The sequence below is a fragment of the Myotis daubentonii genome, chromosome 17 (assembly GCF_963259705.1).
Source record: "Myotis daubentonii chromosome 17, mMyoDau2.1, whole genome shotgun sequence".
Taxonomy (NCBI): Eukaryota; Metazoa; Chordata; class Mammalia; order Chiroptera; family Vespertilionidae; genus Myotis; species Myotis daubentonii.
In genome coordinates, this window is record NC_081856.1 from 18,308,220 (window position 1) to 18,323,493 (window position 15,274).

The 15,274-nt window shown below is 39.5% G+C and overlaps 1 protein-coding gene across 2 annotated transcripts in view; it reads right to left on the reverse strand.

Moving 5' to 3' along the window:
- PREX2 (phosphatidylinositol-3,4,5-trisphosphate dependent Rac exchange factor 2) overlaps positions 1–15,274 on the reverse strand; it is a 214,732-nt gene that overhangs the window by 121,949 nt on the left and 77,509 nt on the right. For both annotated transcript variants that reach the window (XM_059672950.1, XM_059672949.1), the window contains exons 8-11: positions 11,841–11,944; positions 9,780–9,929; positions 6,587–6,731; positions 2,194–2,294 (exon numbers count right to left, since the gene is read on the reverse strand). In XM_059672950.1, coding sequence (XP_059528933.1) covers positions 2,194–2,294; positions 6,587–6,731; positions 9,780–9,929; positions 11,841–11,944 — 500 coding nt within the window. The remainder of the gene's footprint in view (positions 1–2,193; positions 2,295–6,586; positions 6,732–9,779; positions 9,930–11,840; positions 11,945–15,274) is intronic.

Genomic DNA, 15,274 nt, shown 5'->3' on the forward strand with positions numbered 1-15,274 from the left:
TATAACAATCGAGGTCTCTGAATTCTCACATTAGCATTTACAATGTAAATACTAATGCCAGACAAGAATAATATTATCAGCACACCACAGAGAAAGCATATGCACTTCAACCCCTGAACTCCTGGTGTAGCAAGGCTTTGCCTCTGACAAAGTTCTCACAGTGACTGACAGCAGTAACAGTCTAGTTTCTACTTATTTTTTGCTTGCTTTCCTTAAAACAGACGGTTCACTCAACTTTATTTTGGGAATTCTATTTTCACTAAAATGCAGCTAGAACCACATACTAATAAAATTAGCATATGTGGCTCATATTTCTTCATTCTAATAAAATTATTAATGTGAAATTGCATAATATGTTTTCTTATCCCCAGTTGAAGGAATCTGTTAATTTCAAACACTTAGAAAGAAGATTATTTCCTGTGACAAAATAATCTGCATGCCAAATCTGACATTACAACTGACCAGATCCTGAAAACAGCCATAGTACAGCACAGACCACTAAAATCAAACTGTGATGAACAGAACAGTGTTAATTATTCTTAGAGAGTATGCAGTGCTATATTTCTCAGAAAAAAATAGTTAATCGGCTTATTAATATCACTGTTCAAAAAGATTTAAATTCTCACAAGTTAAATAATCAAACAGTTCTTGCATTTGAAATTTCAAAATAAAATTTAATCCAGAATTTATCTACCACTTCCTTTTCAAAATTGTATTGTTGGAGAAAAGTGGTGTCTGCCATAGGGGAGATAAACCGATTAGGAGTGAAATTCTTCCATTCTGATATCCCTTCCAAACAAAACAAACTTACGTTATTCATTTTTTTTTCCTTTTTAGAGGGAGAGAACGGATTTCCAGATGATTCCTATCTAGATAGATGGTGGTACAAGTATCTGATATCAGTGGCCCCGGTGTGGTGGGCAAAATTTGGGAGGATCTAGTTTGTTTTCAACCCACTCCACGTTAGAAAGAAAATCAACATCAAAATACTATAGCCAAATATTCATATTTATTCATAATTCCCTGCCTTTTCTCCTCTCCCACATTTCCCATTTGACATTCTCCAAGCTTTTATTTTTAGTCTCATTATCATTGCTTTCTTGTATTTTGTTCATTTTCTGTTTCTTATTACTGATTTGAGCAATCTGATGACTCTGTTGAAATTATTCCCAAATCTGTCTCTCACTCTCTCTACACCAAGCTTCACACACACATTTTCAACCTTTGCTGGGCACTTCCACACAGATGCCTCATATCCAACCCACAGCAAATCTTTATTTTCTCCCCAACCTGTTCCTCCTCCTGATTAGCTCTTTCTGACATCCAAACAGAAAGCTCAGAATCATCTGATTTCACTCGTCATTCTTCATCTCCCTCAGCCAGTTCTCAAATGTGCTGTTTCAGCTTCCCCTGAATCTCTGCAATGGCCACTCTGATCATGCCCACCGACACAGCCCTGGCAATGCCCTGTCCTTTCATGCCTGGGGATAGAATGGGCCCCCATGCATGGGGCGCTCTGCAGTCTCTAATCTGCCTGCTCCAGGCTCCGCCCTGCCTCTGGTAGCTCTAAAACCAAGTCTGGTCACTCCTTCACTTAAAAGTGACCATCAGCATCTTACCTCAAGAATCAACCTGAGACAATACAGCCTGGGAGTTAAAATCTTCTGGGTCAGGTGTTAGCCCACCTTTCTCACCACAACCCCCACCCCAGTCTATGCATTAGGGAAGTATATTGTCTGCCACATGAGACTGTGCTAGTTCCTGAAGAGGCCACCTTGAACTTCCGCTCCCAGCCTGAGTGCCATATAATATTGCTCAGGATGGAATGTTCTTCTGCCCTCTGTCCCTGGCAGAGTTCCATTCATTCTAGAAGGCCCAACACTAATCCCACTCCCTCATGAAGCATTCCTAAATACTCTAGTTAGAACTCATCATCCCTTTCTGCACAATCCCACAACACTTACCTGCATTTCTGATCCTTGCCTATGTTGTAGTTGTTCATTAAAGTTAGCAAAAACATCACCAGAAATTTTCACTCCCTGAAATACGGTTCTACATATATTAGCTATTCAAAATGTTGAAAAAACATAAGCACCTTATAATATGGAGAATTAGTATAAACTAATCAGTAGAGCTAACAAACATGCAATCTATGGATGAATAGAATAAATAAAAAGTTACTAAAGTCATTACCATGATGTATAATTCCATTTTCTAATAATGCTTGTCCCAAGTGAACACCTTCTTCAGGCCTGTGAATCTCTCCGATTTCCAACAGCCATGACACAAATTCACTGCAGCAGAAATCCAATGAAAAGGTTAACTAGTTAATTTTCCCCCAGGAAGTCTATCTGTGCATGCATTCATCAAGCAGCTATGAAAGGTGTCTCAAAATAGAAAGGATTATTTTTAGTGTATTTCAGCAATCACTTTTCATATCCATAAAGCTCAGTTATTTAAACTGAACTCTTTTAGACAACCGATGTCCACATATTCAGACTTCCCTAATCTATACTTAATAACTATTTAACTTGTTGAGACTTCTAATAAACACAAAGGGAAAAACAATTATAAGGTTTCTATCCACATAAAGGCAAATTTTGGACTAAAGAGTATAAAACAGATCCTAAAGATAGCTAAAGGAGAGAACTAGAGAGAGTAATAAGAACTAAATAGAGTAATAAGAGATAAACTCCTTTTTAAAACTTTTCAATTACAATTTACTTTCAGTATTATTTTATATTGGTTTCAGGTGTGTAGCATAGTGGTTAGACAATCATAGTCATGGGATGTAAAGTATCGGGAATATAGTCAATAATAGTGCTATAACTATGTATGGTGCCAGCTGGGTCCTGGTAATAGTGGGGGAACACTTTGCAAAAGGTAAACTCTTGAATGTAGCGGCCCAGGCACAGAGAACAAGTGGATCAGAAATTCCAAGAGGGCAAACAAAACAAAACTGTGTGCCTGGTATGGCAGACAGAATCTGAAGATGCCCGCCCACCCCCCATCAAGAATCCCATCCCTTCGTTTTTTAATCACATCCTAATGTAGGTAGTGCCAGTGGGTACTGCATATGTAATTCACAACCCAAGTCAGCTGACCTTAAAATATGCAAATCAACCCACTGGGCCTGAGCCAATCACTTGAGCCCTTTGAGGCCTTGGAAGCAGAGACAGGTAGCCCAAGAGGAAGTGAGGAAAATGCAAAGCCCATAAGGAAGATGCCACTGCTGCCTTTGAAGGCAGGGGACCATGTCATGGGAATGCAGGCCGCTTCATGCTGAGGACTTCCCTGGCCTAGAGCCAACATGAGGTGGAACCTCATTCTTATAACCCATGAATCTGCCAACAACCTGAATGAGCCTGCAAGTGAATTCCTCCTCAGGGTCTCAAGGTAAGAGCCCCACCCAGACCACACCTTGATTTTGGCCTTGAGCAGAAAACCCAGTATTTGACATCCAGAATTAGGAGCTAATAAAATGGGTGTTATTTCATGCCACTAGGTATGGGGGCAATTTGTTTTGCAGCAATAAAAAATTAATACACAACAACAGACACAGAATAGCTTTACTATTCTTTCCCCAAATTTTAAAATTATTTGGTAAATTCATTGGTGTATCTAAATTGTCATCTGTAAGGAATACTCCAGCGCAAAACCATCTCCCACACACAGAGGCTGTGGCTGTGAAGGTCTTTCACAATCCAGGATGGGGTGAGGAGCCCCAGGCATCGCAGATAAGAAGAGTGATCTTTTGTAACACTTAGGAAAGAGAGCACCAGCTCAGTAGTAAATTTTTTAAAGGCCATGTGGTATCATTAAAAGAACACTAAAGACAGAGACATTTTACAATAAAAATTTTATCAAGCATACGTTATAAAAATCTAACATTTGACACTTTACGTAGACGAATGAATATATTTTAGAATGGTTTTACTTTTTCACAGAGGTCAGAGAAGCAAAGCTATGAAACCTGTGGAGAAATTGCTTCTCTATTTATTTCAAAACCAAAAGCAACACGAATGGCTACAGAACAAATAGCCAAGGAACAAGGAATTCTGAATGTGATGTCTAGTCTAACAAGCACATTTTAAGGCAGAACAAGTTGTTAGAGTGCTTTTTATTCTTCTATTAAGTAAGCACCACCCGAGAGAAAGGAAATAAAAGCAGGTGAAATACAGTCTAACCGTTAAGATTGTGTTCTTCACAATAAGACCATCTGGATTCAGGTCCCGTTCCTGCTTCTAATGGCTGTGTGATGTTGGATTACTAAATGCAGCTCTCTAAACCGTAGGGTTTTCCTTGTAACATAGAAATAATATCATCCTCACGGTGCTGACACAAGATTAAATGAGCTGAAAGGTCAGAAACCCAGCCCACTGCCTGGCACATGGAGCACTTATTAAATGTTGAAGATTGACAAGGACGTTGAAATGGCTGGAATGTAGCTAAAGCATGATTTTACATTCTGACGTCACCAGATTCCTCACTGTGTCAAATTCAAATGAGGGAAAGAACAAAATTCAAGTACTGTTACAAATCAGGAGTATGGACCAAAAGGGGATGCTGTAATTAATCTAACGGAAGTTAACATTACAGGGTAATTTGACCATAAATTCCTAACTGGGCAGGTCATGCTGGACACAAGAGGGAGTGTGGCAAAGGCCACGATTAACACAGCTAACATTTACTGAGTCTCCTATGTATCAGGCGCTCTGGGGAATTCTTTGCCTATCATTGCATCTCACTAGCACCACAGCCCCAGGAGAGCTTGTGGGTAAAGGCTTAACAAAACCCGTCTCCTTCAATAAGGACAAGCTTGAACCTGGGTTAACTTGCTGAACCTGCTTCTCTAGAAACTTGATGAAGGCAGGGTGTCGGCTGCATAGTAGGCAGCACGGCTTATGGTAAAAATGACCCCAGTGGCTGAAATGCATACTCATAAAACCTAATGAAAAGCCAAAATCTGAAGTGACTCTCATCAGTAGGCATGCCCCTGTGGGGACATTGGAAGTTATGTCCATGAGGCTGTTAATAGAAACAGTGTCTTCCTTGCAATATGGAGCTACTAAGCCAAGGTGGATTCACATTTGCTCTTTCTCTTGCACAAGATCCAACTGCTGGGGCACTGGGGACACTAGCAACACTAGCCTGCTGGCAGTCACGTGGCCACACTGAGGACCAAGCCCACTGAAGAAGAGACTCCATGCTGCCCTCCCTGCAAGCACAGCCTCCTGGCCTATATTCTTCTAATAGGATGGGGGTTGGGGGAGAGGGTGTGGCCCATGGTGATTTAGGGTGTCTGCATAGCTAATTAATTAACAAGACATTCTGGTAGGTAGTACAGGTAAGTACTACAATAATCTCCATTTTTAGAGAGGAAAGAGAAATTAAACTTTTCCAAATCTCAGGACCAGCTCTGAATGGAGAGAGCCTGACTATGAAGTCTGGGTTTTGAATACTATTCCAGTCTACTTTTATGACCTGACTTTAACATCCACTAGCTGTATGAACTTGGGCATGTTAAACTCCCTGATTCCTCATTTCTGAATCTTTATAAACTATAAGTATGTATTTGAGGATTAGAAATAATGTACAGAAAGAATCCAGCCCAGAGCCTGGCCTACCTATAGGAACCTGAGGCATTGCCCTTCCCCTTGGCCCTGCCTGCTTAACCCAGCAGAGATTCCCCAGGCACAGCTGTTGCAACCACCCCAAGGACACGCACAGTCCATCCATGCTAAACGCCCAGGTGACTTCCCTGACTCTTGCTCTGTGCCTGCTCCTCCCATGACCCACTTTTTCAGACTCTTCATCAATTGCCCTTCATCCTGAGCCTACCTATCAAAATAGTAAATTAACTGGTAGTTGCCCTTGCCAGTTTGGCTCAGTGGATAGAGCGTCGGCCTGTGGACTGAAGGGTCCTGAGTTTGATTCCGGTCAAGGGCATATGCCTGGGTTGCGGGCTCAGTCCCTAGTGGGGGGGCGTGCAGGAGGCAGCCGATCAATGATTCTCTCTCATCATTGATGTTTCTATCTCTCTCTCTCCCTCTCCCTTCCTCTTTGAAATCAATAAAAATATATTTAAAATTGATTAATTAACTGGTAGCTTACACTGTGTTTCTTCAGTTCTCTAGCCTTCTCTGACTTTCCTATCACTTGCACTGGCTAGACATAAAGATTGAGAACTTGGCCATGTAGAAGTCGAAGTTGATCTGGTGGGAATAGATGACCCAGGCAAGGAATCTAGTTTAGAGGAGACCAGTGCCAAAGCGGAATCCTCTGTACTCATGTCCTTGCCAGTCTGTCCGCTACCGGCAAACCCACCTGCAGACATAGCCTCTACATGCACAGCCTCATAGTATATCAGAAATTACTGAAGTCATGAATGAATGGATAAATGCCTTACATTTTCATGGTTCCCAGCTCTACATCCATCCCCTCATCCCACTATAGGCCAGAAAATGTTGATAATAAAGAAATATTCAAAATGCTTAGGAGAATATTTTTTAAAGAAAAACAAATAAAGAAAATTAACACATGAGATAATGAAAATATATATATGCACCCAGACCACCAACCCTACCTTCCAAGAAAGCATTTAGGGAACGTAGTCAGTTTTCTTTTTCTGTCTTTGATCAGATTTCCTTGTTTGCACATCATTTTGTAGAGTTTCTCACCCTGTTCAGAGATCATTACCCAGGTGTCTTGCTCCATTCCTAATTTTAAACCTATCAAACATGAAACAAAGGTAACTGAAAAAGTCCATTCACTCATGCCTTTATTAAACAACCTTTTGTTGCATGTCTGCCATGTGCTGGGGCTGTGGGTACAGAGCTCTGTACTACAGAGGCCTGGTGTTCAGGAAGCTCATGAGATACAGGGAGACAGAGGAGGTAAGATGCCCAAGGCGATCTGGCACCTTTGTGCAAGCTCTGCCTCAAAGGTGCATGGTTTGGCCAGTGAAGGAAGAATAGCTGTATCTCAGACTCTGTGGACCCCTTTGTCAGGACTCCATAAGAACAACTGGACAGGGTGACCCTAGAGACAGCCTAAGAAGAAAAATTCTGATACAACAGGGACCCACTCAGAGTAGATCCCTTATCTGAGAAATTTTCAGAAAGGCTTCACAGAAGGGCCTGTGTGAATGCAGAGGTATGAACAGGATTTGCAGAGAGAGAAAAGAGCCATGAGAGCTAACCGAGGTGAAGCAGCACAGACAGGGAGCCCTGGGTTTAGGTGAGAGCATAGGAGACTCACTGGTGGATTAGGCAGAGTCCTTGCTCCACTGCAGTTCAAGGTCCTTCATCCCTTAGCTACTGGGGAAACATCTGTTTCAATCAGAGGGGGAGAAGGCAGGGTAGGGCAGGAAAGGAAGTTCTGTTGCTTTGGAAACTAAGCTCAGAGGGCAAGCTGAAAGGGGGAGGGTTTAGAAAGAGGGAGATCATTAGAATGGAAATGCAAGTTTGAGTCCCTACAGACAATAATAGGAACAGAGTTGAGAAATAGCTAGGAGGTGGTATTGGGAGGACACACCACCAGGTTAATTGTACGTGTGAAGTCAAGAGAAGAAAATCAGGATGCCTTCCAGACTTTTGACATGACAACTGAAAGGAAGTGGGAAGCATAGTGGGCAAGGGTTTCAGGTCAGGAGGAGCCCAGCACTGACCAGGTTGACCTTGGACATTCAAGGGGAGCCAAGGGGTCAGTGGAATGCGTAAGTATGAAGCTCAGGTGAGCGGACAAGGCTAGACATAAAGACTGAGAGCTTGGCAATGTAGAGTGGAAGTTGATCTGGTGGGAATAGATGACCCAGGCAAGGAATCTAGTTTAGAGGAGACCAGTGCCAAAGCAGAATCCTAGGAACACTGACATTTAATCAGGGGGACTTTCATGAAGAATTGTTGCAGAGGAAATACTTGAGTTATTTTAGTCTTCTAGCTACAGAATTTCGTACTAACATTTTATTTTTTTACAATGGCGGGAGCCATTAACATTTGTCAGTAATAGTGAATAACCCATTAACAATTGAACCTATTGCCTGGCTGGTCTGCTCAGTGGCTGAGCGTCAACCTATGACCCAGGAGGTCATGGTTCGAGTTCCGGTCAGGGGACATGCCCTGCTTTCTGGCTCAACGTCCAGTGGGGGACATGCAGGAGGCAACCAATTAATGAAAATTTCCCATCATTGATGTTTCTATCTCTTTCTCCCTCTCCCTCTCTGAAATCAATAAAAAATAGATTTTAAAAAGCATTGAGCCTATTAACATACACAGATTTCTTTCTTTCTTTCTCCCCCCCCCTCCACTTTTTTTTGGGGGGGGGGGAAGGTTGGGCATATCTACATACATAGTCATTCTGAAAAATAAACCTTTAACTTGATGAAAATTTCAATTTATTTTAAAATAATCTGCTATATGTGAGTAAACTGCTAGATTTAACAAAACTTAGGAGTCCATTATGCATTCAAAATTTTTGTCTTAAAAATTACCATCTGGTTCTTCCTCCAACACCAACCAAAGGAGTAAGTATTTGAAAATGCTTTGGAAATTCTTAGCACAACTGTGTACTATGGATATTTTAATCAAGGTAGAAAATTTATACATCTCCAAGGGAAAATATCTGAAGATGGAAAGGGCTCTTCATGTTCTAAAATTTTATCACCAATGAGATGTTTTATTCCTAGACGTCTAGGGAAAGAATACACAGTCATGTTTCTTATTGATTATTTGATAAAGAAACTAGCAGTTATATAAGCATTTCTATTTCCCAGCTGAGTCACAGAAACATGGTTACTTGCAGACAACTGAATATTGCCAGACCAAATACCTCCCACAGATCTCCCTAAAAAACATGAAGCACATTTGAGCCAGGCCTGCCTAGTGTGAACAAGCTCCTTATTGGGTTATGTTACACAATACTCAGTGCCGCTGTAACATGTTTAAAAAGTTAATATATATCCAAAGTGCCCTCTTCTATAATTAGGACGCTAACGTATTTGGAATTTTCAGTGTACTACTAAATATACAGAGAACGATTGTTGGAGGCCCTACAACACGGCATATTATTGAAACTTGTCTCTTAAAGGAAAATTCCGTGATGATGCTGTAGAAATGGCAAGAATAAAGTGAAAAGAAAATGGAACGAATGTGAAAGCAAGTGAAACTTTTTGCTGTAGACTGAATGTCTGTGTGCCCCCAACAGTCATATGTGGAAACCTAATCCCTGGTGAGATGGCATGAGGAGGTGGGGCCTCTGGGAGGCGGTTAGGTCATGAGAACGGAACCCTCATGAATGTGATTAGTGCCCTTATAGAAGAGACTCCAGAGAGATCCCTCTCACTCCCTCCACCTTGTGAGGTTACAGCAAGAGGCCCTGTATGAGGAAGTGGCCTGTCACAGAACACAGACTCTGCAGGTGCCATGACCTTGGCCTTACCAGCCTCCAGAACAGTGAGAAAGAAATGTCTGTTGCTCATAAGCCCCCCAGCCCATGGTAGTTTGTTATAGCAGCCCGACCAGACTAAGACACTATTTAAAAGACACTGCCAGTCACAATACAACTATTTTGCTAACTACATAAGGTTATTCTTTTATTTTTAGTAAGTAATAATATTGGAAGCTTTCAAAAATTATTTCAGCATGGGGGACTTACATCACATAGGAAATTCAAGTAAGCATTATATACCTTCTTCCTTTCTCATAACTTTTGCCCATTATCTGCTTTTCTGCTAACTTAGAGATTCACCAAGCATAGCAGTGCCCAATTCATATACCCACTTTTTCGTCTTTCTCTTTCTTTCAAAATAGCTTCTAACCATTCGTGTTTCTCTTCAGGTGTTTTTGCCATACACACAAACCATTTATTTTTTGCTGTGTTATGTATCTTCCATCCATTAACCACAATGTGTCCACTGCTATGGAAGTCAGCTGGAAATTAAAGAGCAAAGGTGAATGAGCAACTGTTATCTATAATATTATTTCAATGCAGTCGTTCAATTCGCAAAAGTTCCAAAACCAGTGAATTCTTCAAGATACCTTTCCTTTATATGTGTGTGTTGAAGAACAAAAAATAAAAAATTAACAAAATGTTTATATACCGAGTGCAGTCAGTGCTCAATTGTAGAACATTTCTAACATCCATTACCCCTCACAGGCTCTCACTCGCCTACATCGGGCACAGATACACTGAGGACAGCACTGTATGCCCCTCCCTCCAAAGGCCCTGGCTAATTACATGTCTTTATCTAGTGTCCCAGTTTCCCCTCAGCACAGTAACCATAGCAATCAATACAAAATTCACTTCGACTTCTAGGGCAGATGGTACAAATGTTGACGACCACGTCATCTGAAGAAAAGGAAGGAAGTGAGCCACAGGGAAGAAAACAAAGAGAGTTGCTGATGCCACAGGGCAGAGGTTCCCCGGGAGACAGGGCCAATGAAGGGCAGCGTGGAGGCTTGGGTGTGCCTGCCCCTATCTCACGTCTTCCCACCCCAAGAACGGAAGCCAGAGAGCTGTTCACGTTTTAGACAGGTAGCATTTCTAAGTGCCACTAAACGGTCTTTTGGAAAACCTTCAAATGAGTGACTGCCACCTTGTAAAGACTGCCGTGCACACCTGCCATGGAAAGAGAGCCGGCTAGGTCCCACACATGATTACGGAGTATTTGCAACCATAGTTGGCAGCACAGAAAGGGATTTGAAATGTGGGGTTTCTCCCTGTTCCTGCTGACTGGCAGCTCCGCACCTCCATCCCACCATCAGCCAATGAGGATCTTCTCCACAGCATGACTTGGCTCCCAAGGGAAGTGCCCTGTCTCAGGAACCGCCTGAACTTGGCCCATCCCATCGCATGTCTTTCTCCCTTACCTGCGGCAACCACAGTTCACTCTTTTAAGAACTGGACAATTTGTTAGGATGCTAATGATAAGACAGAGAAATGGCACACAGGTGAGCATTCGAAAACCTGTGTTCCCCACAGATTATAAACATTCTTCTCCCCTCTAAAACCCAGGAAGGACAACAAAGGTATGTGGGAGGGGGAAGCTAATCTGTACCCCAATCCCATGTTCAGATTGAATATTACAAAGACATTTCTCTGTATGGGAATAAAAGTCATTTATCAACAATTAATATATTTTATATTCTTTTGTCTTTTCTCTTAGGAGCATACCTTTGAAATTCTAATTAAAATCTTTGGAAAAAGAGTGATTCAATTTACTAAGCATTCATATTAGAGACAATTTTTTTTTCAAGTAGTAAATAATTAATTTACTTTAACTTCATTTTATATAATGTTTGGGACTGATCATAATTGTATTAACTTATTTATAAAAGTCCATACCTTCAAATGTACAGAGCAAAACTTTACTATCTTTGTGAGATAAAAGAACTTAACATTACACAAACCACCTCCATCCACAACTTTCCTGTACAAGCAAATTGATAACCTGTTTATATTAATAACAGTTATATACCAAAATAAATCTAAGGTTTGCTATATTCTACATTAACTATATTATAGGAACACAATGTCACATATATACTTATAACACATAAGATCACTTAAAGAAAATCAATTCATCCATTAAATATTTCTGCACCCACACTCACTAGACTAGGAACTGTGTCTATAACATTCCTACTCAGCTATTTCTTTATATCTGTGTTCAATGCTAGTGTGTTTCAGCCAAAAATCCTTTAGCCTTTTTCCTCTGACTGCTCTAGCTAACACAGTATTTCTAAGCTCTAATGCACTGCACAGGAATTATTCAAGTGAGAAGTCTGTCTTATGAGGGAGTTTACCATTGGCCTTTGATTTTAAATCTACTAATCACTTACCTGTACCATCATCCACATTCTCCACTTCCATCACCTCTGTATTGATCCGGCCACGAAAAAGGTACCGATGTCCATCGGTAGATGTCTTGCTATTCTTCAATCGTCTTAAAAAAGAATGAAATTGCAAAATCATTATTACCCTATTTAATGCAAGACAATGTTGATGCAATATAATTTAACCAGATCTTTGTAAAAGAGAGACTCAACGACATCAAATGTTAGGCTCTTGGTATTTTTTACTTGTGTTCTCCTATTCATAATAGCACTGGTGCATTATGAAATGTGACTTCCAGGGTTTTTTTTTAATAAACTAAAGCTCTGGGCTCAAGACAATATATAGGTGGTAGGGTAAAGCTCAATACAGGACATCAAAGATACCTAATCACACGCTAACAGACACTAATAGTTGGTTGAAATTTCATTTGATTTCTTTCACTACATTTTTCAGTAAATAGCTGGTAATTCCCATTTTTCCAATCCCTGGTAAAATTCAGTTAGTTCTTATGACCCCTCTGCAAATAAATTGACTCTGCTGGAGGTTCTTAAGCATGATCCAGCTAAAAATATTTTCCCTATATTGTTTTTATGATATGACTAGAGATCCAGTGCACAAAATTCATGCACGAGAAGGATTGCTAGGCCTGCGGTGATCAGGGCCAATCAGGGCCTGCTGGCTGCCACCGGGGCCTTCCTTAGTTCCGCGCTGCCCCCTGGTGGTCAGCGCATGTCATAGCAAGTGATCAAACTCCTGGTCTCCTGGTTGAACTCCCAAGGGCACAATTTGCATATTAGACTTTTATATATAGATAGATAACTGTATACTTGTTGGATAAGTCTCTTAATACATTTACAACCCTTCATAAACATCATATTTATTTTCAAAATAGTCCAAAACATTCCAAAATGCTGCATATAGTGGGTCCAGTACTGGTTTTTAATCTTTAAAAGTATGTAACACAAAGTAAGAAAATCCAGGTTTACAGGTTTCAGATGAACATTTGAAATAATGAATTAGGTCATTATGTATGTTTATAGTTCAATCACCGAACATTCACAACAGATTGCTTTAAAACCGAAGTCTTTTCCATTAAATTTAAAAGGAAAGATTGTAAGGAATGATTCAAGAGGATTAAAGAATACCTAATCACTCAAGAGATTTCAATTGACCTGGACTATTCAAGTTGACTTACTGACACAAGTCTGCCTAACAATTTAGTATGCTGAAATAACTATTCATTTACTGTATAATACAGTTACACCTAGCAAAAGTTAAGCTGTAACTGTATACCAACACCAGTGTTCTCTCTCCTCCTCTCCTTGGTAGATACCTGCCATAGAGTGGAAGGGGTGGGTCCAGGGAGGTGACACAAGGTGTCTTCACAGTCCCTGACTTCCTTCTTTGGAAATAGTATATATCCCTACTTATCGGTCTAAACCCTCATTAGTCCTTCATCACTAATAAAGAAAACTAACAAAATTGATCAATTCAGCTGACTGACAATCTGTTGGCCCCAGGCCTTCAGGATCTTGCACTCTTACATTCATTCTGAAAGCAACCTCTAAATGCCCTTCGTTAATAAGCCTAAATATATACTATAATTAGGAATTCAAACCAAGTAGCTATGAAAGTTGCCATCATTGGAGGCCAAAGGTAAAGAATGCAGAGCCAACTAATATGCAGGTAACTGCATATTCTCTCAGGTAGGAAATCGTACCCTGGTATGTTGCAAAAAAGGATTTCTTATAAGTTGATACATCACACTTAAAACCAATCATATTTTGAAATACTTAATATCCTTGATGACAGTTTTAGTCACAGGCATAGAATCTATCATTGGGTCCTATTTTTAAAGTATTAATTTCCTTTGTGACCCTGCTCTTAACCCTGTACAGGCTTTTTATATTCTCTTGACCTGTAGATGATAACAGTGAATATGAAATTCTAGTCAGTGTCTGATCAATACAGTAATACTTCGATCAAATAGATCTTTGGTCCCTTCAGAAAGTGGCTCTATTGAATTCCAAAGATTAAAAAAATCCATGGTTTGTAAATTATTTTACTCTATATTGTAATGTTGAGTATTTGCATATCTTGAGTCTATGATTGTCTTCCTAATTATGTGTTTCAATGGACACCGGATACATGTACAGGAATGTTCACAATAACAGAAAAACTGGAAAGAACTCAAGTCCATGGACAGGAGAATGAATAAACTATTAATTAAATTGTATTATATTCAACCAATAGACTATTATGCAGCAGTTAAGATGAATAAACTATTGCTACACACAGATATATAGTTTAAAAAGTATATTCTATAAAACATAAGTTGCAGCAACTAAATACATGATAATACCATCTGATATACAAAGCTCATAAAAAGCCAAACTACTAGTCGGCAGTCATGTTATAAGTATCAAATATTACATAACTCATTCTTTTTCAATACTAGTTTCTTCTAAGATTAATAGTGTTAGAAATATGGACAGCTGGGATGCCTAATTAGCACTCTTGTTTTTAATTAATGTAATTCTAAAATTAAAATAAATTCATCAGGTCCCCGGTTCTTGCAATTACAACATTATGGAAGTTTGGAAAAGGTCCAGTTTACTCATACTTTCTGAAGGATCATTAGAGCTTAGCCAGTGCAAGGTAAAGGAAGTGAAGTATTCTAAAACGAAGGAAACAGATGGTGGATTCACATTACTATCATTCAGGAAGGGATGGACACACAGATTTATTTAGTGATTTCCATTTCTAATCACTATATATTTTGTCCATGCTACACATACATTCAGGGTATTTGCTAAACCACAAGATCTTAATTTTATAAAGCCTGTCTTGTTGTTTAATTTATTTAAATATTAAGTCCATGAGACCATAAATAATATCATTATTGGTACAGTCTTCATTTGCAAAAGCTTTTAACTTAAAGACAGGAATATATATATATATATGAATGATCAACTGTAATTTTAAAAAGATATCATTCTCAAGTGAATGACTTTAATAACTGCACCTACACAAATGTGTTAATTAACTCAGTGGGGAAATGTTTTCATAACATATTATGTATATCAAATTATATTATAAACTCTAAAAATCTTACAATTTTATTTCTCAATTATACCTCAATAAAGCTGGAAAAAATAATTACACCTAAAAAACTTGAATCACATTACAATTTTTAATGAGTTACACACAAGTAAAATTAACAGCCTACATCTTCATAAAGCCTATTTCTATTAATCTCAATCTTTCTACCAAAGGCAAAGAATTTAGAAGAGCATACTAGAAAAAATAACAGGTCCATTTTCATACTGGGAAAGGGCAAGTATTTAAAAGCTTACTGAGACAAAGCTGACAACAATTTAATTATCTTTTGGCTCTAATCCTAACCTGGTCCCTTTCATCAAGGTGCATGGTATCACTT